We start from the raw sequence: 26840 nt of genomic DNA on the forward strand, positions 1-26840 counted from the left end.
CAGTCTTCCTCCACCTGAACACCTTGTCTTTCTAGAAGAAAATTGTCCAATTTCTACAGTATGTTGGTTCTGATCTACTTCCTAAAGGAAATAAGCCTTTCATTGATTTGTTATTGTTTAGTTCGAACAGTGTGATGTATTCATTTCTGTGTTCTACAGAACATAAGCTACATACAAATAATTCTGAAGTTATAACTACACGACACAGTGCTTTGCGTTGTTGTTACTCAATAAAAGAGTTAAGTAATTCAGCAGCTGACTTTTTTTAATACTGCAATCACTTTGTAGTGTATTTTCGTTTACTATTGTGAAATGGAAAATCAATAATCGCTAATCGAGAATCGTTAATAATCGAAAATTGACTGTAATCGAATCGGGACTTCAATAATCTTAATCGAATCGGGAAATCAGACAGATTAACCACCCCTACTAAACACTTTCTTTATTCCACTCCGCTTGTGTTAATATTGAAATAATCGCCAAGGAACACTCAGGTAAGATGACGTAACATTAGAACAGCCTTCTATCTGTACCATTTTGACTTCTTTGCTCGCTGTTTTGCTATTATTCTCGTGCATTGACTCATTCACTAAGCTGAACAGCCAATCAGAGTCCCTCTTTCACCGACGGCTCGACGCCGAATCAACATGTCGAATCGGCCAGAAAAAAGCTGACCAGGACCAATTTCTGCCGACGGTGCGGAACACACTGAGAAAACTTAGTCGGCCGACGCACAAAAACGGCAGACCGTCGGCTTGGTGTGTTCCAGGCTTAAGGTTTCAGACCCCAGGTTGTCTGCGAGTGTTTGCTTGCCGCGTGTAAGAGGAAGATTACTGCTGTTTTACCTGATCCACTCCATTAGCTCCACAGTGTCTGGGTCATAAAACTCTCTCAGTTCAGAAATCTCCTCCATCATTCTGGGCCAGAACTGTCAAGAGAAAGACAGCTCGATTGAGATGGAGTGAAAGTGTGAGACTGCTGTAATGGGAATGACTCACAATAATCAATGATCAACAAAACAGCACAATAATCAAACATCCATATACACAAATTCGCACAATTCATATCTGAAAGCATGGCAGACACAGTGGGATACGAATTCCATTTGTGTGCATTTGGATTCCTGCGTGACTATTTATGATGTACAGCCACCCAGGCAGCTTAGCAATTTATGCAAATAGATACATGACAGCATAGTTGAAAATGTCTTACCTTGTAATAAAGAAACACCAGAATTACAATTGGAACAGAGTATCTGATCAGTCTCATCTGTGGAAACAGGTTAATAACATAAATGGATCAATATCTACATAAATAGGAAGAAACAGGATGTAATTGTTTAGGCTTGAGGGCTGTAACTACATTGCCACCTAGTGGGGAAATTAAATTTTCAGTTGCGTGGACAAGGGAATATTTACGCAGGAGAAAGAAAATCATGCCTCACTGAAACTCATTATCAGTTTCTAGCATTAAGCATTATAGCTTCCCAATTATACATGCATAGTGTATCTTTGGTTTGTGGGCTTCTATACACATGCAATGGATTCAATTACAGACCCGTGCATTTTGCTATTGCTTTTATTGAATATAGGGGAGAGGGGGTAGACTAGGCAAACTGTATTACCCCCTTAAGGCATACGAAGAAAAAGTGAGCAGTATTTTATGCTAAAATGATTTAGAATGCCGTCTCATGTAAATTATGAACATGTATAAAACGTAGAAAATACATTTATTTTCATATAAATATGTTGGTAAATTACCTATATATAAAACAATGTAATTTGTCAGCTAAAGACTGGCCATGAATTATTAAATGAAGCATTTTTTTTTTCAAAAATGACAGCAGTGGGGCAAAGTGTATCATATGCTTTGGGGTAAAACACTAAGTCAGCAGTGAGCTTTCCAGCCAAAACAAGAAACACTATAATAAAATTCTGAAAATTGCTGCACTACATTTAAATAATCTCAAAGTTTCTCTCTCTCTCTCTCTCTCTCTCTCTCTCTCTCTCTCTCTCTCTCTCTCTCTCTCTCTCTCTCTCTCTCTCTCTCTCTCTCTCTCTCTCTCTCTCTCTCTCTCTAATAAGAAGAAATGTTTCTTAAACAGTAAATCAGCATATTAGAATGATTTCTGAAGGATCATGTGACACTGAAGACTGGAGTAATGATGCTGAAAAATCAGCTTTTCCATCACAGGAATAAATTACATTTTAAAGTATATTAAAATAGAAAAGTTATTTTAAATTGTAATAATATTATTAATTAACAAAAACATTTTTTTTTGTATTTCTGATCAAATAATGGCAGCCTTGGCGAGCACTCTTGAACGCTGGTGTATAAATGTCCCAGTATCATTTGCTGTGTGTGTGTGTGTGTGTGTGTGTGTGTGTGTGTGTGTGTGTGTGTGTGTGTGTGTGTGTGTGTGTGTGTGTGTGTGTGTGTGTGTGTGTCAGATCTCAGTATCTCACCGTGGTTTTTGTGTTGCAGTGGAGGACTCTCAGATACAACGTCCACACCTCCTTTCCACACACCCCAAAGGCAGTGAATGCACACATATGGCCAGTCCACAAATATTTCATTCTGCCAGCAGCAAAGATAGAAATCTATTGGTGCTTTCTAAAGCTCAGACAACACATTGCAAACACGAAAGACTGAAATAGCATTCATTTTCAACTCTATTACTATTCTGACACCAAACTAAACTTTATGAAACGATATCGCAATGTTTAACCATAATTCATTCATCATTAAAATTCTGAATGAACTATCAAATGGACTAATAAGATGAATAAGATCACAAAGCAGAAGCGGTGCAGGGGACAGGGAATTAAAGTGGTAACGGAGAAGAGGGTGAAATTGAGATGCACCATAGCGGCAGCAGCAGGGAATGAAATTACAGACGGCGGAGTGAGGAAAATACAGAAGGAAAATATTTGCATTGAGGGAAAGAGATACGTGCTATGAAAGCAACAAAACTTTACAATTTTTTCCCAAGTTGTTTACCTCATAGTGGAAAAGGCGAGCAGGCCAAAGAAGACGGTGTGCAAGAGATTGTAAGCGACGTCCGGCCGCATACTAAAGGTCCTGTCCTCGTTCTCCCTGCTCGCTTGGCCTGACCCATTTGTGCTGGAATGAAGAATAAGGAATCAAACAAGACAGGAAAAAAAGAAATAATACAACCATGCATTAAAACCTAAAGGCACTTAAGATCAGTGGCATTATTCTGAGTATGTAAACCAGGACACACACAGATGGCAATATCCAAAATCCTTGTCCTTGCAGGGACATATTTTGGTCACCCATGAGGAAAACAGCTTATAAATCATACTAAGTGATGTTTTTTGAAAATGTAAAACTGCAGAAAGTTTTCTGTAATGGGTAGGTTTAGTGTAAGGGGATAGAAGATACAGTTTCATTATTACTACGGAAAGTCTCCACAAATCATGAAAACACATCGTGTGTGTGTGTGTGTGTGTGTGTGTGTGTGTGTGTGTGTGTGTGGTGCAAAGCCTCTGGGTGTTTGTGGGCTCCTGTGATTCTGATAAGAAATGATAACAAAAAAGAGGGCCAAGCAGCCCTTAAAGCAACAGCAAATCAGCTTTGAACTAATAACATGCATTTAAAAGCCCTAATGAAAAAAAAAAACATCTAGAGTCGAATTATTATGTAGCACATCTAATAAAGACTGATAACTATAATTATAAATTAGCATTATGACCTGTGCTCAAGGTGTTTATGAAACCATAATAACTGCTCTATTGGTCATTTTTCAGCCTATTTCTGTGCTCTAATTAGAAAAGTGAACATAACGAGAATATTTAAATTCCCAGAAACACGTCTCATTAATGTGTAGCACACATTGCAGTAGTGCACATGAGCGTTTCCTACAGAGAGAAAACGATGCAGTAGTTTTACCTGAGATTAGAGAGTGCCACCAGCAGTAGTAAGATGAACAGCACACTGAGGGTGCACAGATATGGATAGAGCAGCACAGTGCCAGCCAACCGCTCAAATGTATCCAATGGCAACAAGCCAAATGCCTCTTCGCACAGATAGAGACTGGCATCAAAGTCTCTGAAAGAAAGAGGCAGGGAGGGAGTGTGGGCTGCATATGTATTATACAGATTATTGGGAGCAGCAATTCAACTGATCAACTGAAACGGCGTGATAAATATCTAATGGATGAGCAGATTATATTGTGTTCCAGATGTTATTTTTTCACCAGAGCCGAACCCATTTAATCACAGCGGATTAATGGCTCGCTCTCGTCTCTGAGTAGATCTCACTTCTGAATAAGACACCACGATATGGCATTTGACTGATGATAAAGGCATAGATGTAGCACCACAAGAGATGACCAAAGACTTACCTCGTTGCCCCGAAGCCAAACTTGGCCTTTATGAATTTAAAGATGTGCTCATCCGATTTCAGTTGGAGTATTTTCTGTCAATTAAAATGGAGAGAGTGAAGGATGAAGTCATTCATGTGAGTGTCTCATGAGATTGGGGATGTGGGTTTTTATGAGAATGAGATATGAAGAAAGACATTGAGAGTGAACGTAAAGCTTTGTCTCAGGAGGAGCAGGTAGAGAAGCTGTACTGTATCATTAATGACGGGGTGGACGATGTAGAACACGATTCATAGCTCACCTTGGCTGAATAATTGATGGTGAAAGTTAATGTGAGGACTAGGAGTGTGTGAAGAGCCAGTTTTCCTACTCGTATAACAAAGCTGCCCGTCTTTAACCCCGTCTGAAAGCCATACACGTACACAGCAGGTATTAATAAATAAACAACAACAATATGTTTAGCCTCTGCTTTCAATCACAACAGAATTGGATGTTAGGAAACAGATAAGGTTCGTACAGAAAAACAAAAGTGATAAAGTGTTTCAAGTAAACACTGTTTTAGTATAAAGCCCTATTTTGCCTGCTGTATTTAGATATTGTTTCCATCTAATGTGTTTGACCTGTAATGTAATCATGTAGCATATGGGATTATTAGGATAAAATACATTAGTGAGCCTGTAATTCTTTTTTGCACGTACATTTTGTGCATACTGTACATACTAGAACTGTCATTTTTCTATTCCACCGCTTAAAAGTCGAAATCACAACTGACACTTGTAACCCATTTAAAAGAGATTGTTACCCATTATGATTTCGACTTTTAGAAATACTAAAAAATCTTTTACTAAGTTCAATAAAAAAATAAGCAATGTTGTACCTCCTACATGCTTATCTTTAAAATATATATAATATATAATATTATAATATATAATTAATATATATATATATATATATATATATATATATATATATATATATATATATATATATATATACACATACACAGTACTGTGCAAAAGTCTTAGGCATGTTAATAATATATATATTTATGTGTGTGTGTGTGTGTGTGTGTGTGTGTGTGCGTGTGTGTGCGTGTGTGTGTGTGTGCGTGTGTGTGCGTGTGTGTGCGTGTGTGTTATCTGGTATTTCATGCAAAATACAAGATAAAAGGAGTAATGATGTGTTCTTAGAATCACAAATAGAGGTGTTATACCCCTACTATTTTTTTTTTTTTTTTTTTTACTATTTTAAAATTCATGTACTGAGATGGACACTGACCTGGAAGTGTTTGATGAAGAGAACAGAGACAATGAAGCTGAGCACCAGAGAACCCAGAATCATAGAATTGCAGAACTGCAGTAGCCACACCAATAACAGACTCAACACCTGCATCAGATAAAGAGAGACCACCTGCAGAGAGAAAGAAATGAATATCCAACCTCACATGAACTCCAAAAGGTGGAAGGTCTCCAATATGTGTGTTTGAGAATCACCTGTTCCGCTGTGAAGAAGTCCAGGCAATCCAAAGTAAAGATTATAAGGGCCTGCACCAGCAGGACAAACTGATTGAATTGCCATGTCAAACAGAAGCAGAAGGTGGAGACGAACACCAGCCACAGCACCACCCTCTGTGGTTGAAAGTACATGAATGCAAAATGATGTTCAACTTTAACCACCCAGACAACCAAACATACAAAAACCTTTTTCTTTCTTCAGAGCTCATACAATGAGAATGTTTTCAGTGATAAACCATATGTCAGGAAAGCAATTAGAGTCTGTGCTGAGAGAACATACTGAGAGAGAACAAATATGTGTTCAGCAGAGTAAATATATCATAAATACACTTGAAATTGCTAACCTCCATTTCATATTTCAAAAAACTATTCCACAGCAGCAAGCAGTCAGAAACATTTATCTCAACTTACTGCCTTTTATTTTCCCTGTCTTTTCCGACGAGTTATTAGATTGGATTATATTTACTTTACATTTACATTTGTAATTTTTCTAAAACTTTCTCTTCCTAATTTAGAAATGACTTAATGTAAGCAATTTGTAGGTAATTTCGGATACTTGTTATAAAATTAAAATTTAGATTCTGCTTATTGATTTTAAACCATTCAAGCACAAGAAGATGCGAAAGATAACTCGACTGCACTTGCACACTGTTATCTGCACAGGGCACATCCAGAGCGCGCACACAAAAAGCCACCTTTAATATAGTGCACGAATACTGAATTGATTTCTCTTTTGTTTCTTTTTGCGCTTGAATGGACAAATACTCAAAATTATGTCAAAATATCTTTGAAAACACAGTCAGTTATGTCTTAAGTGAACGTAAACAACTGAGAAAGAAAACATGTGTAACAGTATATTGGATCCGTGCATTAGGTCTTAAAGTGACAGAAGCCTAATAAACCTGCTGCCATCTGTGCCATTAATGTAAATCAAACAACAAAAGAAAAAGAAAAATCACTCATGGATCTCACCTGAATACCTTTTGTAAACTTAATAAGGATTAATCTTTATTATATTTATAAAAAAGAAAACTATGCAGTGTTATTTTGCCTTTGAGTTCAATTTCTGAATTTTGTTCAGTTGTATTTATTTGACTGTATACTTGTCTTTAAAAATGTTAGAAATTAATATTAGTTAGTAGTTTTTAGGCTGTTGATTTTTGTTCATGGTATTCAGCTGCAACAGAAATTTTTGCAAAAAGACAAAATACATTATGTTTGATATCTAAATGTTTGACTTTTTTTCTCTCGAAAAAAATCGAGAGAATCGAAACTGGGAATCGAAACTGGGAATCGAGAAGCAGAATCGGAATTGGAATCGCTAAAATTCAAATGATACCAACCCTACTTCTCTGTTTTTCCAACCAATGGGAGATGGGAGTGAGTGTTCAGCAATTGTTTGGTGAAGCTAGTGATGCAGAAATTACACACTTCAGTGTTTGATCCATCTCACATTACAGTGATCCGGAGGCAGTAGTTCTCCAGTCAACAGAACGCTGATACTCTGTGACAGCAGTTCTCGAGAATTGGTTCCAATCAATGGTTGCAACAGTTGTCGAGTCACCAGCAAACTGAACTGAGAACAGTCTCGGACTTGATCGCATTGTAGATAACTAATGACATAGCTGCTGATACTATGAGCATGTGTGAACCAAGGACTAGCTCACATTGAACGAGTGAAATGAAAGTTTCTTTAAAATCAAACGCATAGTACAGCTAGTTATATCAAACAACATCTTATTAAAACATGCAAAAACAGTTCAGTCAAGACATGTAAATGAATTTTAATACAAAGCATTGTATATGCAGGGTGTCTGATTGTATTTTTTTCCCTGCCGGGATGATAGCGTTACATATAAATAACGTCATTACTGTATGTGATGATGTGAAAGAACCGTTGAATACTTTTTTTCTGAACCAGAAACTAACTGTTCGAAAGAACAAATTCACTAAAAAGAATTGGACTTCCCATCAATAATGGATATCATTTGATAGTGGTTACTGAATAGACATCTAAATTTATGAGGACAGACGATTACCTGGTGAATAGGTTTAAGCTGTGGCCTTAAGTAGCAGGTTATGGCAGCCACCTGAAGAGCAAAGAAAGGTATTGACCAGTTCTCCCTTAGAGAGATGGTAAACTCCACGCGAGTGGTGTCCACTCTGTACACAAATGAAGAATGCAATCAAGCACAAAGAAAAAACACAGGCACAAGAAAAACAAATTTTCAATGCTACAATATGTTCTACAATTCCAGCTTAAAATGCAGAGAAGTCATTCATGAGTTTGTGATCCAAACATTGCTGTTCTTGATTGAGCTTCCATGCCAACTCAAACAATAGTTTGGGGTGTGGACTATCTGTATCTCTATTATTTTGAACATTCAAAGCGGGCTTCTTAAATACTGAGATTGTTCCAGGGGGAACATCCTAATATCCTAAAGCCCTAAATGTCCTTGAGAGATTGAAACCATATTTTAGAGAAACATATCGGCTTTCACAATTACCTAAATACAGATACTCACTGCATCACAATAAGCATTTATTCACACCAGATTGCAAAGGTGAGTTTTGTGTGCATGAAAGATTGATTGTCATCTTGTTGAGCGCACACATACCTGTTCAGAATGTACCAGACTCCACTGAGGGCTCCAGCCAGCCATGAGTCACTGAGTAACCAGCTAGTGATAAAGAGAGCGAAGACATACACTGTCTGCAAAGCAAACACTGTGTAGATGTAGAAATAAATTGGCTCCAAGTAGGTCTGCAAAACAAACACACAGGTTGGAAAAGCCCAAGACGATCTATACAACTTACTAAGAAAACAGAAGTGATTGAACACCTGGATGGGAAGTATTCTGTACAAAATGCTAAGGAACACTTCCTGGTAGATGTTCATACGTTGTAGGATGTTTATTGTCCTCTTGGATTCAGTAGTGTTGTCATGAATAAGCTCATAAAGACCTGTGAACATACACAACACCAGTAAACTTTGACTTTTACACTTAGCATGAACTCAAAACTAATTTAATCAGTCTTAACTCTTAGGCACGTTAGTTTTCACACACACACACACACACACACACACACACACACACACACACACACACACACACACAAAAAAAAATATTTTAAGTCAGTTATTTATATCTTTTGCTACAGTGTGTCAGTAGGAAATATCAGTTTACATTTCCAAACATTCCTTTTGCTATTAATTGTAATAATCCAGTGAGATTTTTGTATGCACAAGGACTCTGACAACAGCCAGTATCTGATCTCATCATCACCACAACTGCGGCAACGTCTCTAAGATGCTTGAAGAAACTTATACCTGCAAAGCTACCAGAAAAACTATGTGCAAGTGTACCTGGACAAAAGCTGTTTTAAACGCAAAGGGTGGTCACACCAAATACTGATTTGATTTAGTTAACAGAAGTTATTTGATCTAATTAATCTATTTATGACATTATTTTTGAAAGTATTCTCACTGTACAGCAATTTTACACGAGTGCCTAAAACTTGCATATATACTTATTACTTACATATACACATATAAAACTTACATATACACACACATATATATATACACTACTATTCAAATGTTTGTATATAGTAAATATGATACAGTATATATAATACAGTATATTTCTGTGGATACTATGCAGCATTTCAAAGGCAAAACACAGTAACTACACCAACACTACAATATAGAACATCTTATTTGGATTTATTTTGATTGCTCCAGTATCAAACTGACCATAGTTGAGCCAAACCCATCAGTCACAACACAGATATATTATAACAGTCTTAAATACTTTTTTGACAAAATGTATAGTTAGTATATTTTTCCTTTGTATAGCAGTATGCCTTATATAATAATTAGAGCTCCTATGCAGACAATAATAATTTGATAATACTTACTTACAATAATACAACGATTTGAAAGGTTTCCACTATTGTAAATGTGGGCCGAAATTGCCACTAAATGGAATAATGGAAGTGGATTTCAAAATTTCAAAACAACCTCAACTTTCTTTATACTACTACAGATAATACTACAGCTGTGACATTTTACAGTAATCAATTTCAGTGATTGCTTAATACAAAAGCAATGCTCTGAACATTACTACAAGTCCAAAGGCCCAATTGTAGTGGTGTCTAGAGAACAGCTTTTGGCATCACTGCGGTTCTTACCATTTCAGTCTCAATGGGTAATGACCTAATTATATTTGTTTTTCAGTGTAGGAGCACAAAGAAAATCCATTCAAAATGGGGCTGTTAAGCCAATTAGCATGAGCAAAGACCATTTAGAGCAAAGTTGTGCATTTCCTCTCCATTTTCTGAGACCAGTCACACTGATATGATTACGTAATGAGACATTCCTTCGATAGCTCTCGGATTACATAAGTGATAATGGAAAGCAAACAGCGAAGTACAAGAAACTTGCTGTTATGGACAGAGCTAAAAAAAAAAAAAGCTTAGGGTTAGTAAGAAAATGGGATCATAGGTACTTGAAAATGTTTTACACTTACAGACAGTGATTATAAAATAATAATTGCCCTATAGGAGCAATATTACTACATAAAAAAAATAAAAATAAATAAGAACTTAAAGGAATAGTTCACCCTAAAATGAAAATGAAGTCATCATTTATTCACCCTGTTGTTGGTCTATTGGCATTTGACTTTCTTTCTTTTATGGACCACAGAAGGACAATTTTTGAAAGTGTCCTTGCGCTCATCCATATAATAGCAGTGAATGACAGTGAATAGAAGCATCAAGATTTGTAAAAAATTGCAAAATGTATCACAGAATGATCTCATGCAACACACATATTCCAAGTGTTCTGGGGGTATAAAACAGGGTTTAGTGAAAAACAAACTGAAATTTTATGTATTATTCAACAAAATTCTTGACCTTGGCCGTTGGTCCTCAGTGCACAGCTACACGCCGTGCACGTTCGCAAGACTCTATTAGTGCTGCGTTCACTCCTTCTTGCTCAGAAAAAAACAATTTGTGAGATTTCAAGATAAATAAAAAACCACAACATTAAATACAACACCTAGAATTCCCCCGCAAAAAGTATCTGTGCACCTTCTTCACTGAGTCCAATATCACCAGACCGCAACTCCATTTGTCTGACAGATGTGAACACAATAACTCCTTGTTAAGATGAACACAACAGATATATTCACCTCAGAGAATAAGGTACATTCGATGTTGGCCTATTTCATGTCTCATTTTTGTTAATCTTGATTTCTGTGTGCTTTTTCTGGGCGCGACGGAGTGAACTGCTGCACACACGTCATGCAGCCGTGCAGAGAAGATGAACGGCCAAGGTCAAGAATTCTAAATAACACATTTAATTTACGTTTGTTTTTCACTAAACCACATTAAATGGTCCGTTGTGGTCCAAAAGTCATTGTGGTCCATAAAAGAAAGAAGGTCATATGGCATTAAAACAACACCAGGGTGGGTAAATGATGACTTAATTTTAAGTTTATCCCTTAAAACATCAGTGTTCTATCAGAAAGATGGCATTATGCAAGGGTGATCGTATAGTCGTATATATCTTGTGAGTAGATATCTGTACCTTGCTGTACAGAAGGGGCCTTCAACATCTGTTTGTAGTAGGAGTAATAAAGGCCACATTCTGTCCGGAAGGAGATTTCACGCTCGACTTCCTACAAATGCAAGAAGAGAGGATAAGATTCAGTAAAAATGAACTATGACAAGAAGCACAACAGGAGTAAATGGTGTCAAAATGAAATACATTTCCCATCTGAAAAAGAAATCAGTGCAGCTATCTGCCCAGAATAAACTGAGATTTCATTCGCAATAAAAGCCTTGAGGAAGAAAAAAAACAGGTGTTGTAAATATGGTGGAGTTTTATAGTGGAAGCAGTTTTCAGAACTAAACAACATCCCGACAAAAAAAGATTCATATGCTCCTCGAGATTAGAATTGCATGAAATTTGGTTTTGGTTTGAAGAGATGTGTTACACTTATTTTTCTTGATAAAACAGCCTTAAACCTTTTTCTTCTGAAAAACTCAAGCACAAAGAGTCGATTTGAAAAAAAAAAAAAAATAGTATAATAATGAGGGTACTGTAGAACATAACACAATGGAGATAACACAACTGAACAAAAACTGAACAAATGACCAATACCGCTTGTCTTTACACAAAGAGCACGCATTCATCTGAAGAATGACAACATTTCTTAGCAACATTCTTGCAACAAAAATGAAGACAGATCCTGCTTCTGCTTACCTTTAAGTGTGAAAACCACAGCAGGTTCTCGTGTATAGAATAAACACACCATGCATGAAACAGCCCAATACCCCCTGCCAACAGTAATCCTGCTGCTATGACAACAGCCGGCCAACAGTTTTGTCCAGAAATGTGATTCCATGAAAGCTTTAGACACTCTTCTGTGCCCCTCTGCCCACTCTTGTAATCCCTCGGATTGTCTTTTGCCCCAAAGTTTAGCAATGGTGGTCTATCCAGGGCAGTCCCTACATTATCATTCGAATTGCTCTTCCTCCTGCTACGAACCCTCATTCTCAAGGGCTATTATCCTACGTTTTTCCCGTCTTTCCTGAATGTCCCTCTCTCTTTCCCTGTTTGAGACCGCAAGCTCTTTTGTTTATCGGTCTTTCCAGAATTCCATGCCCAAAAACTTCATAGCACATGTATTAAAACAATAAAACAAAACCTCATGAGATCATTTTAAGCTCCAGTCGCCACCAAACAGCAATCTGCCGGAGGAACATTTTACATGTGATCAGAGAGGGGCTGAGACAGGGGGAAAGGCATGTGGGCCGCACAACTGGTGACCTCTTGAAAGTCAGGGAAAAAATATATAAAAAAGAAGGGGGAAAAAAAGCTTGGAACATCATAAAAAAAAGGGCATTTGCAAAAACAGTTGTTTGAACAAACGATGGAACAATGTCCAGCTTGAAATCAAGACCGTTGTGGACATGACTTCACACGCAACGAATTTAGAAGAGTCCCAAAAGCATCTGTCTCCTGCTGTAGTTCGGCATCCCAGAGGAAAATCAAAATTGTTCAAAAATCATGGCAATATCATCAATTACAAAACTTAAAATACTGGAACACTAACACCTGCTGAGAACATTTACAAAGCCCCTGTGAAATGTACCGCTGGTTTCCATTAAAAAGTGGAAACGATTATAAAAATAACATGGAATCTGTGTTTCTAACAGAGGCTCTCTGCAGTAACATTTGATTAGCTGCTAACCACATTCCCACAGGTCTTCCTCTGAAACAGAACAGGTGATTTATTTTCCTGCAAATAAAGCACACTCTTCCTCAAATGCTCACTTGAGGCGTTCTTCAACCGAAGAATGAAAGAAACATATGGGGACAAAAGCTGTGGTCATCCAGTCCCTGAAGCTTCCAGTCACGTTCCGAAAAGCAAGAGTGCAGATGAAAGTAGGATGACTCATAAGCAAGTCATAAATACCAGCCAGCGTGCATGAGTTTCCTTTTTCCACTGCTGTCGCACTCTGACTTAATTTTAAACCTGAGATGACCTTTTGTGCTATGCATTCCACGTGCTGCACTATATAAACCAGGCATAACTGTTATGTCTCATTTATAAAAATAATTATTACTATTACAGCAGTGTCTCCCTCATCTGGCCCCCATTTAGAGCTTGGAGTCTCTATTAACAAGTTGAATCTGGTGGGTTTAATTAGGGAGAAAACCAAAATGTTTAGTGTCCTCCAGAAATTGGGTTCGAAACCATTTGTTTACAGTGTCAACTTTATGTTGCGTCTTTAGCCTAGATGAAGAATGTACCGTACTGTAAACAGGATGTAGATGTGAAAGAGTTCACGCGCGTGATCATAGGTACTAAACCTATGTGCGTGAACTCGGCAATCGACTACTTTGGACTTCACCCGAAAACAGGATGTAAACACAGGTATTTGCGCTGGCTTAAATAACATCATTTTTATACATATCTTTTACATCTACTGCAGTCAGATCCACTCGTGTTCACTCAGAAGGAATCACTCACATTTTCTGTGCACTTGTAATGACACATCAAGGATGTTAAGAGGCTAAAAGCAGGTTTAGTACTTGCCCCATTGAAGTCAACAGGGTGCAAATTTTAAAAATAGAATAACTCGGTGTAGGCAACACCGATTTTTGTCGTTGTTCTCTGTATTGACAGCACTCCAAATGTACAAAAAAATGAGCTCAATGTTAAAATTGACCGGAGTTCTCATGGTTTTATCATCACGGAGGTCCCGAATGTGAGGTAGGCTGGTCAGGTGGGTTCAGGGGCAAATTTTGATTTCTTTGATCTACATATGTGCATTTTAAGATGTTTTGAAGGCCAAAAAAATTGGATAACAATAGCTTTAAAACCATGTAAGTGGGCAGCTGATCATTTTTCTCTCCTTATCTCCATGACACTCTTTTCTCTTTGTTATTCTCTTGCTCTGTCTCTTCCCCTCCTAAAGCTGAGCTTTGACTGATATATCATTTTTGTCTGTAAGTGAAGTAAACATAGGATCAACTGATAGATTGATTTATGAATCATTTTCTCAGATGCGTTCATTTACTGAAAGCTACTAAGACAGCTAGGTAGCCTAACTAAGTTTATTAAATTCATTCACAGTATGTACACATTCATTATTGATCTTTTTCCTAATACAGGGCTTTATAATCAAAGAGGTCCTACATTTAAGGTTATTAGGGGGGTTCAATTTTTTTATTTTTCTGATATGTCCATTTCAAGACGTTTGAAGGACAAAAAAGGATAAGAAATAGCTTTAAAACAATGTCAGCGGGCAGAAGATTATGCGTCAATACCTGCTCTCACTTCTTATCCATCACTCTTTCTTCTTCTCTCAGTCTCCTCATCTTGCCCTGTCTCTTCCCCTCCTAAAGCTGAACTTTTTTAATTTACTGAAGGCTACAAATTGTAAATTAATTCTCAACATGTACACATTCATTATTAATCTTGTGTGCCTAACATGAAAACGGCTTTGTTAATGCTCTGTTAATGTTCCCTCACAATGACAGTAAACTAATTATTACTCATGTTACATAGGCCTATTTTCAGTTCCAAAATGGCAAAGTTCAACAAAAGTATATTCTTTTGTCTGATTATTTTTGTCATTCGTTTCACATTTATGACCTAAAAAAGCTGTCAAATATGAAATGTTTAGTTTACTGAAACTTGACCGTAAACTGAAGCGAGTCGCTCGCTCTGCTCAAATTCGCGCTCCGCAGATTCTGTGTTTATAACTTTGATTTGATTGGTCATCTCAAATATTCTGACATTGACAGACCAATGAGACTCAGGTGAACACAACACACACACCCTGTCCGCTGTTTCTGACATGTGCTCTGCTCGGTGCCGCTGCGGATTGAAAATGAAGACGCGCTGAATCTGATTATAACAAGACTGAAGCGAACACTATTTCAGATCCGGTTATGCATTTTGGTAGCCCGACTTGAAAACACAATAGCCCCGGGACGTCGGGCAGGCGATTTTGCGAGCACTGCGAGTATTTATCTAATTTATTGAGGTGAACATGTGGAAAGTGTATCAATAACAGTGCATACATTATGCTCGACATGATGCTATCCAGTATCCACAGGTATCAGCTCCAGGTTTGAGGGCGTTCAAGTTTTCCCTGGTGTCTGCGCGTGCAATATGCTAATGTTTCCTCTTGACGTCACAACGAAACGGCTTATGACTCCTTTGAAAAATGTAATTGACTCAGAGTCGACTCTTACTTTTGAAAGACAATAACTTTATATACGGTGCACTTTCAGATTTAAAACTTTGCAGGATGTTTTCATTCACTTAGAGCTATGTTACACTCTACATGAAAGGTCATTTTCAAAAATCCATTAGGGGCCCTTTAAATATGCTCTTCAGACTAAATATTCTTCAAAGAGTGAGGAAAGTATCCTGACATCACATTCTGAAATAAAAGTGCTCCTGTCTAGTGTTATGAAGTGTAGTGCATTGTCAATCAGAGTATTTTTGAGATGCATTGTGTTCTGAGAAGAAAAATAATCTGAGCAAAAAATGTTCAATGCTTGCACAAAAGCAGCAGGTTTGGCTGCTGTTAGCTTCACTAAATGAAAACTAGGCCTTGGTTCCACGGTCACATTGAAATAAAAAAATAAAAAGGGCTCTCAAATTGCATGGCACTATAAATAAATAAATAAAATAAAAATAAATAAATGGTGATTGATTGCAAAACCAGCGGCGGTAAATCCTGCATTGATTGGGAGATGTGGTTAAACTACTCCTGATCTGCTTTATTTTAATGAGCGATCTGGGATAGAGGGACATGCTGATTTATCCAACTGAACATGACATAACTTTTTGGAATGGTGGTTTCATCTGTTTTAGGTCTGGAAGTCATAACATGATCTGCAGCCCAAACTCTGGCTAAATGTTTATGTGACTGTTATGCCAAAGAGGGAAATTATCTTTCAGCACATATGGAAAACAATTCTTTTACAAGAGGAAATGCATGAAAAATAGGACAGATGAGAACACCATCACTGACTAAACGCAACCACACATTATGAATCTAGATCTCTTGAGCTGTTATTTATATTAGTCAAGAAGCCTAAGAACACTAAAAAGACCTCTGTCTTTTCACCAAAGACTGAGAAGGAAATGAATACCAAATGGAAGGTTGTATCACTTTGTTTCAGACCATTGAACATAAAAAGCTCTTTACCTTTATATTGGAGAACCACAGGTCATTTTCATGAAGTGTAGCCACATAGATGCAGCATAGCAAGCCCAGACTAACACCCACTATTGAGCCAATGGTTATACACAATATTGTCCACCATGAGAATCCACCTGGAGAGAAAGACAACATTATCACTCGGAGTTGGACCACAATTTTAAACAATCCACATGGTAAACAAGAGACATGCACACTGATCTATGGTTAATATTACATGGCTATTTATGTATAATATTTTTATACTGTATTAGCCTATTTATTTTGGTAACACTTTATTTTGATGGTCCCCTTTAGACATTCTGTTGACTAGAACTTACGTTTCACCAACATGTCAATTAACTCTCATTAGAGTATTGGTTGAGTATTAGTTGACGGTTAGGGGTAGGGGAAGGGTTAGAAGAACAAGGAGTTAGGGTTAGTACAATAAGTTGACATGCACTTTCAAAGTGAATTATTGTCAGTAGAATGTCAGTTGGAGGAGCATCACAATAAAGAGTTAGCAGATTTTAAGCAGACAGTCTACTAATACTCTAAAGAAAGTTAGTTGACATGTAGGTGCAACGTAACTTATAGCCTAATCAACAGAATGTCTAAAGAGGACCATCAAAATAAAGTGCAACCGTTATTTTTTTTTTTTATATTATATTATATAAAACTATGCCTAATGTATAAAGTGAACAATCGTTAGATCATGCTGATATTCACATCTCAAGGCTCTGGCTTGAACTTAAACACTCATTTAATCACCCTCATGCCATCCCAAATTTAGATGATTTTCTTTCTTCAGATGAACACAAATTAATTTTATTTAGAAAACGAATCCATCTCTGTGAGTCCATATAATGCAAGTGAATGGTAAACTAAAATTCCACGTTTCAAAAACCAAACAAAGCGATTATGACGGTAACCCATACAATCCTATGGGATGAGGGTTAAGGCTGCGTCTCATTTCTCTGTCTTACCCCTTACTCTTACCCCTTCCCCTCGGTTTTGCGCGTTCATGTGAGGGGAAGTGGTGTCCCAATTCTCATTTTGATTAAGGGCTAGGGCCAAGGCGTAGGGCTACATAGCCCTTGAAACGAAGTCTGCGGAGGACCACACTTGAAAGAGAGGGGTAGGAATTTCTCAGAAGTGAGTCGCACAAATGTATGTATTTTCAGCAGTTTAATGACACTCGTGTTTTATGATACCTTTAATAAAACGTTCAAGCGGCTTTAATTGTAATGTTTTTGTTTTGAATCACTAGTTAACCGCTAGCTAGCAGCTATGCGCTATTTGCCGTTTGCTAATGTTTTGCTTATGGTGTCGCCGGCGCCGCCGTTAAATACAATGAAACAATGTCTTTGACTGATGGCACACAAGCGAGCAAAGATAAAGGGAGACCAGGCAATCGATATCACAACCCGAGACGACGGCATCTTCGTTTGTTTATGTCAACGCGTATCGCCTCTGTTGACGTAGCAGCAGCAGCCAGCTAGCGGAAAGGGAAGATGACGCAAACGGTAATCGAGTGGTGTCTCATTTCTTAGAGAAACGTTCTTCCCCCTACCCCCCTTCACTCGGTATCAAAGGGCAAGGGGAAGACGCAGACAAAGGGGTAGGGGAAGGGGAAGGGGTAAGACAGAGAAATGAGATTGGCCCTAAGTGTACCCATTAAGCCCACCAAAATCTAAGTCTAGGTTTTTTTCATAGATATTGACATAGTTTATAAGAAAAAATATTTGTTAAAATGCAAGATTAATCTCTCATTTGAAATTGTATTAATTAGTTGATGTACATTTTAGAATATAAAATTAAGATAATTTAGGAATAAAGTCAGAAGTCTGGCATGGGCTTAATTGGTACTTTGGCACCATTTAAGCCTGCATGTGTTCCAAATAAGTCCACATCATCTTTGATTCACAAAATATAAAAAAATTATTGATTTTAAAGAAGTAAAACATCAATATATTTATTCAGTGACAGGGAAGAATAAAAAAAAAATCATTTTTTAATGTTTGATTATAGCCCTGGGTGGGATGGGAAGGTGTTAGTGGCCGGTGGTCTGGAGCTTTAAGTCGGCTTGACTGGAGTTGTAGCTGGAGTCAAGCTGGAAGTTTGAGCGAGTGTATCTTGGGAGCCAAGCCGAGTTGGGGCTCCATACTCCCCACACCGGGAGTCTGGAACCTTAAGCCAGCTTGGCTCCCAAGTTATGGCTGGTCAAAGGTGGAAGTTAAACCGGGTGTATCCCGGGAAGGAAGCTGAGTTGGGGCTCCAGACTCTGGGGTTTCGGGGGGGTCTCCTAGTGGGCCCCCACACCGGGAGTATGCAGCCTTAGGTTGGCTTGATTCTGGAGTTATGCCCGAGTTCCACAGGAAGTGACCATATCTCGGGAAGAAAGCCGAGTTAGGGCTCAATAACCCTGCATAGGGGGCCCACTGGGTAACCCCTTCATGCCATTCCTCACTGAAACACATAAGGTGGGCTTAAATGGTACACAGTGAGTAATGGTGAAAAAAGACAAGGTTTTCCTTTAAAAATGTAAGATATGTTTATAAATACATGCATGGAGCTTAAATATACTGTGGACTAGTATCATAGTAATTTTCATTGTGCCCACATTGAGAAATGTTAAGTTTTTTTCATTCAAGGTTAGCTTGTGATGGCTATAGTTTGCATGCATTTTGTGGCGCTGTACCATTTAAGCCCATCTTTAAAAAAAGTTAATTTATAAAAATAATCTCCTCTACAAAACAATTTATGATGTATTTATTTGTAAATTAATGTAAAATGAATCACAAAACATTTATTGTTTGCAGTTCACATGCTTAATTCTTTGGCAGTCTATCTTTCTGTAAGGCTAATGGTCTGACCTAGAGATTAGCTTTGAATGCAAGCTAATAAAACTCATCTTTCAATTTAAAGGAAAATTATATAAAATGGTAAAGTACTATTTGTTCATACACAAAAAACAATACATTTATCTCTTATTTGACATAATATCAATGTAGTTACCAAAGAAATGGCTGAAAATTGCAGAAATGTGTTGTTTTCTGAAGGGTCCCGAAACACCAAAGTTTTGGGGTGACTTTGTGTGAGGTCCCCTGAGACAGCATGCCCATGGGTGGGGCTAACTCAACATTGCCAAATGTGATTGGTATGCAATAAAAAATGCCAGGGAAGTAACAAATCACTGGATAGGTTAAAATAATAAGCAGCATAAAATATTATTTTCTCTTTTTTTTATTTGACTTCAGAGTTGAAAGTGGGCTTAAAGGGTACAGTGGCTTAATGGGTACACTTACCCATCAATGTCTTCTGAATTGAAACAATAGGCGTGTGAGAGAAAATAATAATATTTGAAACTTTTGAAACTATAAACCATAATTTCCACTCAATCATCATTCACACGTTCATAAGTTCAAGCTTGTTATGACAGTTGACCAGAAACTATGGTTTATAGTTTAACACACCTACGGTCGGTTTCACAGACTAGTCCCAAACTAAAATGCATGTTTGAGCTGTTTTAACTGAAAGCAACTTGCACTGGCATTTCTTAAAATATGTCAGTGCTATTGTTTTGTCTCAATATTCACACCAGTAATGGTTTTTTTTTTTTTTTCCTAAGGTATGTTTAAAAAAAAAAAGCTACTTAAATGTCCTTATTTAACTAAGGACTAATCCTGGCTAAATCTGAACCCTGTCTGTGAAACCGGGCCCTAATGTTTTGCCTCAAAATTATTCTTGCACTAGAACACTATAGGTTACCATCATAATGGCTTGCATGGTTTATGAAGCTTAAAATTTTGTATTGCTATTTACCTGAATTATATCGCTCACAGTGGATAATTATTTTTCTAAAAATCTGTTGTATGTGTGTGTGTGTGTGTGTGTGTGTGTGTTCATCTAAAGAAAGAAATCCATATACATCTGGGACGACATGATGGTACAGTGATGGTAAATTATGAAAAAAAATCATTTTTGGGTGGAGTATCCCCTTAAATGTACTCATCTACTGTAACAATCAGCACTGACCTGTTGCAAACCACTCTCTAGGTTCAGTTATACACTCTGGCTTCAGGTTCTGAATGCTGGGCCTTGGCTCCTTCCCTTTGCTGCCCTTCCTCTGCCTGACGGCAGTCATACTGGAAAACAGGCTTCCTAGTGAAATATAAGTTAGATAATGATGACAAAAAGACATATTTTATATACTGTGAAGTACTTTACAGTAAAGTATATTGTGTGTAAAATCGTGTTACAGGACTTGCAATGGTTACCTCCTCAGTCTAACGCCGTTATAGCCAACTGTATAACGTTATAGTGTTTACTGACAAACCTGCAGTTACCATTTGAAAAGGCTTCATATACCAACAACACGTAGGCTACTTTGAAGACATCCCAAGCTTTAATTAGGGAGGGCTGGTTCATAATTTGCACCCTGGTTTTGAGCAAATGATTACAGCTATGATGAGATAATACTGTAGCCCACATTACGATAGCATAATACAGCAGCTGTTACATGTATAAAATGAGACAGCCATTACTGAATAAGCAAGTTATTCAAAACAATGATTAAAACCCCGCCTCTTGAGGTGTTGAGAAACACTTCACTGGGATACAGCGATCCGTTATACTGGAAACACAAGAGCTAACGGTGTCAATTGTCTCCATCCATATTGACACTTTCGCGAACTACAGGCAAGTTCAACAGCCAGAGAGCGTCCGTAACAAACAAAAGAGCGCACTCGATACAAAACAATAAAGCATCGCTCCACGCTTATTTCATTCATTCATTCATTCATTGGCAGGCCTGTGTTTTGCAGCGGCGTTTCCTGCTCACAGCTCAGCAACAATGTCAGGAGATCTCAGATCGCATCAGCCGCTGATCTCGGTCTCCAGCAAGGGGACAGGCGGCTGTCTACTGCCTCACCTCGCTCGTTCCCCATTCGTTGCGCTCACTGTAAAACAATGCACATTAATGCACTAATGCTTGCGCGTCTCTCACCCTGTTCAATGAAGCTCTTAGTTCCTTATCGGATGTCCGGTAGCTCCTCCTCCCTCACAGACACTCGCAACAACACCACAGCCTCCAGCCTGCGAGCGGCGCATAAAGACAAACCACTTCTCCATACAGTTAACGGGGGAGAAAATGAAGATAGAATATTAAATCCGCGAGCAGTTCGTTATATCAGCGCGGTGTACCTATTCTGCAGATTGACAGCATGCAGCACCGCCTCGTAGAGGAACGATCGGCTTTAAATGAGCGCGAGCGCATTCTCTATCACATCCAGCGCCTCACCCTCCTGGGAGACTCTACACCTCTTGAGTCTCAGTAGCCTACCTGTTGAACAGCTGCCCCGGGACGCATGATCGTGACACCCAGTGATGTAGTGGTGCCTAGAGAAGTGGGTATAGGCTACTCTTAATTTATGCCCCCAATATTTGTTAAGCGTCCCAGCAAATGATGAACGCTCTGTTATAAACAGTGACATGCAAGACTCTTGCATAGTTCACCCCAAAATGGGCCAGTAATATTTGCACATTCTCATTAACTTTTGCTGCATGACTTCACGGAGAAAGGATTATGAAATTAATATTAGCCACAGAAGAGGTGCAGTTTTTGCAATTTATACTGGCCCACAGCACAGACTAAGAGACAACTAAATAGTTATGAATTTTGAGTGACTATTCCATCCTTAGTCCATCCACACATGAAAATTGGACAACTATTCAAGGGATCACTGTCTTTACTGGGTGTTTTTTATTCACATGAGATTGAATTAGCTAGCTACTAAATGAAGCACATGAGAGGGGATTTAGAAGTGGCCCTGGTAGGCTACGCAATGCCGACTGAAAAAGAAGTGGGTACGCCTTATACCTGCGTACCCTATATACCCTGCACTACACCACACCCATAACGGCCAACTGCTGTGGATAATTTAGTGTATATGGTAACTGCTAAACTGCAGTATATTTGCTCATGGGGATGGAACAATTTAAAGTTCGTTTTAAGTAATGGTGCTTATATTTTCTGTCGCAACAATGACAGGAAAATTCTGTCACTCATGTTGTAGCCTAATGATTTTTAATTTCTCAAATTTTAAGCTGGTCCTTAGCCGAGCCAGAGAACCAAAATGGGTAGGCCTAGGCCTACATCAAATAGGCTAGTTGTCACACTATAGTTATATTTGATCAAACATTTAACCTAGTTAAGGCTGAAAAATTATTTTCGAATCTGTGATCATTAATCGATTGATTTAAGTGAATGTTGAATTTGTTAATATGGCCTATGATAAATCTTTGACATGGTACTACAGTAGTGATCGACAGCCAATGAAAAGCAAAAACTTGTTATACACTCAAAATACCTCATCAGTTAAATGTAGCCTGTTTTATTTTGTTTTCTTATTATTATTATTATTATTATTATTTAGATGACATGTATCTAATCATGTTTGTTGGATGCAATCAGACTCATAATTATGAACCAATGTGATTTTCCACAGGCCCAAACTTGACTACAATATAGGCTAGTGACTAACTGTAATTTTCTTTCAAATCATTTCATATTAAAACAATGTGGTTTCCCGGAGAGTCTAACTTATTGCATTGGCCTAATGTGATTTTTCCAAAGCAAAATATTATTGCCTATATTATTTGAGAATCTATACAGATTATTTGTAAATAAATACATAATAATAATAATAATAATAATTTGCCACACTGCTGGACTATAAATAGAGTAAATAATTATAAATAATTACGAGAAACTAGAAAGTTAAAAGGTGATTAAAATTATGAAATGTTGTCACAGCCTCTACACTCTTTTTCCCTTAAAGGGGTCATATAATGGTACATGCACTTTTACAAGTTGATTTGTACTGAAATGTGTGTTGACACAACCATCATAAAATAATAAAAATCCATCCAGTGTTTTTTTTTTAATCTCCTTATATATTTTCCCCCATCTCAAATCAAGCCGTTCGACCGTGTGACATCACACGGTCGGACGCCCCTCCCACGATTGTTGATTGACAGCAGCGTTTCAACACAGACCCACCCTCGCTCGTGAGCGAGCTGTCAGTCATAGTCTGCGCTTCATTGTTGATACGCTGGAGCACTGTCTATGAGCAGAATGGCGTCTAAGCGATTGTGGTGTTCTGTTCTTGGGTGCAATAACGAACACAGCAGTCATTTTGATGTTTCTAAATCCGAACCGCTGAAAACGCAGTGGCTGAGTTTTGTTTTCCCCACAATCAACAGCAATGCTTTCATCTTTGCGTGAATCACACCAGACGGCTTTATAAACGAAGGTCACAAAGCTGGTTTTGCTAAGAAGCTGCTCCTGAAAAAAGGATCGGTACCAACTATTCGTGTTCCTGCTAACTTACACCTCCAGAAGAAGAAGTGAGTGTAACGTTTTATTAACCATATTAATCTTTATATCAATCTTTGCAAATCGCTAGCACGCTTCACGATGAAAGCGGCTGTTTACACTCAGGGTACATTACGGCATGTTTTCTATGTACGACGTTCTCAAAATAATTCATAATCCCACGTTTATAATGAACAACGCGTTATGGTTATTGTGTTATGGTTATAACAAATGGTGTACGCACAGAACAGAGGGGCGGGGTGAGCAAATCTCATTATCATTTAAAGACACATGCACTGAAACGGCGTGATGAAAACAGAGCTGTTTTTGACCAGGTAAAATTAGTGTTTTCTTACAATACTAATGATAATTTTTAATTAAAGTATATTACAAACTTTTAATTTAGACCCTAATGAATCATATTAGCTTGTACAAAAATGGCATTATATGACCCCTTTAAATTTGAAATTAAAATCCCCATCTCATTATTTTTAAGTAACAATGGTGATTTGAGATTAACCGCATCCTTGTCACTGATTGTGCTCTGTTTGAGATGCCATTTGCTGAATGAATTATGCCATATTAATTTGTTTACAATTGTGAGAATAATGTGTGGGCAACCATGGCATTTGTTTCCCTTTTGTGAGGGTATGCCTCAGATATGTAGACTCTGAGCAGTTTAACTCTAGCAGCAGGAGTCCATTTACACACCAAATCCTGTTTGACTGCAACTTGACTACTGTTGCTATGGCTGCCATCAACATCAGTAAGGCTGAATACTCCCATCTGCGGTGAAAGAAAACATGTTTCTTTAGCATACAGACTTTAATTAAATGACTCCGTTGAAAGCATGTCTTCCTCTTCGGCATCATCTAGTGAAAGCAACAGCAGAGCAACATCGAGGGAAGATTTAAAAGGCAAGTGGCACAACTCATACAGAGTTTAGAAAGGAAAATGAAGTGGCCTTATGAATTTGTATGCTTCTATTTCACCATTATATTCAGCTAAACACACTCACTGTGCTGCCTTCAGTATTTGGTCCTGCTTTTATAAGGCCATCAGTTACAGTAGAGTATCCTTTGTTTAGAAACAGATCTGAAAGACTTTTTATTTCTTTTATCATTGGAAATGGGACTGATAACCCTTCTCACATGCCTATTAGATATATCAACATCTAATCCAACCAATGAGGACAGAAAAACTTTGCCAGCAAAAGGGAACAAATGTGAAACTGGGGGTACAGCCACCTCAGGTAAGATAAGAGATTACTTACCCCTAATACACTTTTAAGGGATACAATTTTGAAGAGAAAATTCTCTCCTGTTTAACTCTAGCTCAAGAAGTAATGCGAAAACACAGAGACGTCACTTTTCACAACGCTCTTACATCACACTTCATAATGTGCTGCCGTTCACATTGTGCTGACAGTATGCCAGAAGCGATGGATTAAATTGATGAAATTCCTGTTTTTATGGAATATTGCAGAATTTTTTTTATAAATGATTTATCCATGGACATCATTATTATTATTTTTCAATTCATGGTTATCGTAATCTTTAATCAAAGTGACTTCCCCTCCCACTTGCAACAACATGTCTTCTCTTGTCTGATGACGCGTTTACTGGCATGAGGGCAGGAAAAACTGTAACTTACATGAGATCATAGCAATAGCGAACGACAACAATTCAATTAATTCCTGATGGACAAAATAAGTCATTTTTTGAGATCTGAGAAGCCATTTCACTCAGATATATGTCACAATAGGGAGGCAAAGACTATCACAACTTTCGTTTCCTATCTGTCAGACACATTCAACCTTATCCTGAAGACTATCAAATGGGATCTCACTTGGGAGCCCCAATATTGATATATTGAGAATTGGCAAGTGAGGTCTTTCTTTCCCGTGAAAAGGTGCATTCCGTTGTGTTTTGCCATTCAAAAAAGAGCATTTGCACAGTTAAGTGCAGCGATTCCCCCCTGGGTGCTTCGGAGCAAAAGAGCAGATTTCCCAAAAAAGAAAAGCAAGCTCGGGTGGCGAGCATCTTTTTAAATATGTCTTTCAGTCTGTGTGTTTATGTGGTCGCTTCCTGTCCTCATGTGATGGTCACGATCGCTGTCTCACATGTCTGGGCCGTGAACATATTGAGATGGCGTTCGTGGATGGCACTGTGAAAGCATGACCGTGTCAGCATTGCAGTTGCGACTCTCCTTATTTCATGAAGGCATGAGTCCCCTCTGCTGTTACCCAGTTGAGCTGCCAGATGATGGCACGGGTCCTTTTCAGGGGACCCAGCGTGTCACTCAACACTCTGGATGAGAATCAGATGGGATGCGGAGGACTTAAGTGGCCTACCACAGGCAGAGGTAGACACTTTCTCTCAAGCCAGAGCTCCCTCTACTAGGCAAGCTTATGCTATGAAGTGGAGTCTGTTCACTGAGTGGTGATCTCTCCAGCGGGAAGACCATCGCAAATGCCCGATTAGCTCTGTGCTTTCCTTCCTGCAAGAGAGGTTGGAGCGGAAGCGGTTCACCTCCACCTTGAAAGTGTATGTTGCTGCCATCACAGCACATCACGTTGCTGTTCATGGTAGGTCAATGGGAAAGCACAATCCACCGCTGAATGGCCAGGATCCCTTGTCTCAGCTCCTCAGCATAAACCTGAATGAGTGGGTTGTGCTGCCATCTTATATACCTATACAGGGGAGTGGCTTGCAAATTCCACTTGCCAATTCCATTGGCCATTTTTCTACAACTCAGAGGTGATTAGTACTCCCAAGTGAGACCCCATTTGTCAGTCTTCGACATAACGTCTCAGTAACCAAGACGTGTCAAGCCGACTTTAAAAAAGTTCAAACATTATTTTTCTCAC

The 26840-nt window shown here is 38.2% G+C and overlaps 1 protein-coding gene across 4 annotated transcripts in view; it reads right to left on the minus strand.

The window, feature by feature from the left end:
* The window catches only part of dpy19l3 (dpy-19 like C-mannosyltransferase 3), a gene marked incomplete at its 5' end in the record, with an annotated part of 60886 nt that extends 39208 nt beyond the window's left edge, over positions 1-21678 (minus strand). The window contains 16 exons of one of the 4 annotated variants that reach the window (XM_081393108.1): positions 846-928; positions 1213-1269; positions 2466-2577; positions 3001-3123; positions 3913-4071; positions 4367-4440; positions 4647-4748; positions 5624-5755; positions 5839-5973; positions 7899-8022; positions 8478-8623; positions 8702-8823; positions 11453-11543; positions 16603-16730; positions 20632-20757; positions 21602-21678. In XM_081393108.1, coding sequence (XP_081249234.1) covers positions 846-928; positions 1213-1269; positions 2466-2577; positions 3001-3123; positions 3913-4071; positions 4367-4440; positions 4647-4748; positions 5624-5755; positions 5839-5973; positions 7899-8022; positions 8478-8623; positions 8702-8823; positions 11453-11543; positions 16603-16730; positions 20632-20740 — 1697 coding nt within the window. Of the gene's footprint in view, positions 1-845; positions 929-1212; positions 1270-2465; positions 2578-3000; positions 3124-3912; positions 4072-4366; positions 4441-4646; positions 4749-5623; positions 5756-5838; positions 5974-7898; positions 8023-8477; positions 8624-8701; positions 8824-11452; positions 11544-12130; positions 12422-16602; positions 16731-20631 lie in introns of those variants that run through there. The other 3 variants (XM_081393110.1, XM_081393109.1, XM_081393107.1) reach the window with 3 other exon arrangements.
* Positions 21679-26840: the final 5162 nt, after the last annotated feature.

The sequence above is a fragment of the Scardinius erythrophthalmus genome (genome assembly GCF_964197995.2).
Source record: "Scardinius erythrophthalmus genome assembly, chromosome: 2".
Taxonomy (NCBI): domain Eukaryota; kingdom Metazoa; phylum Chordata; class Actinopteri; order Cypriniformes; family Leuciscidae; genus Scardinius; species Scardinius erythrophthalmus.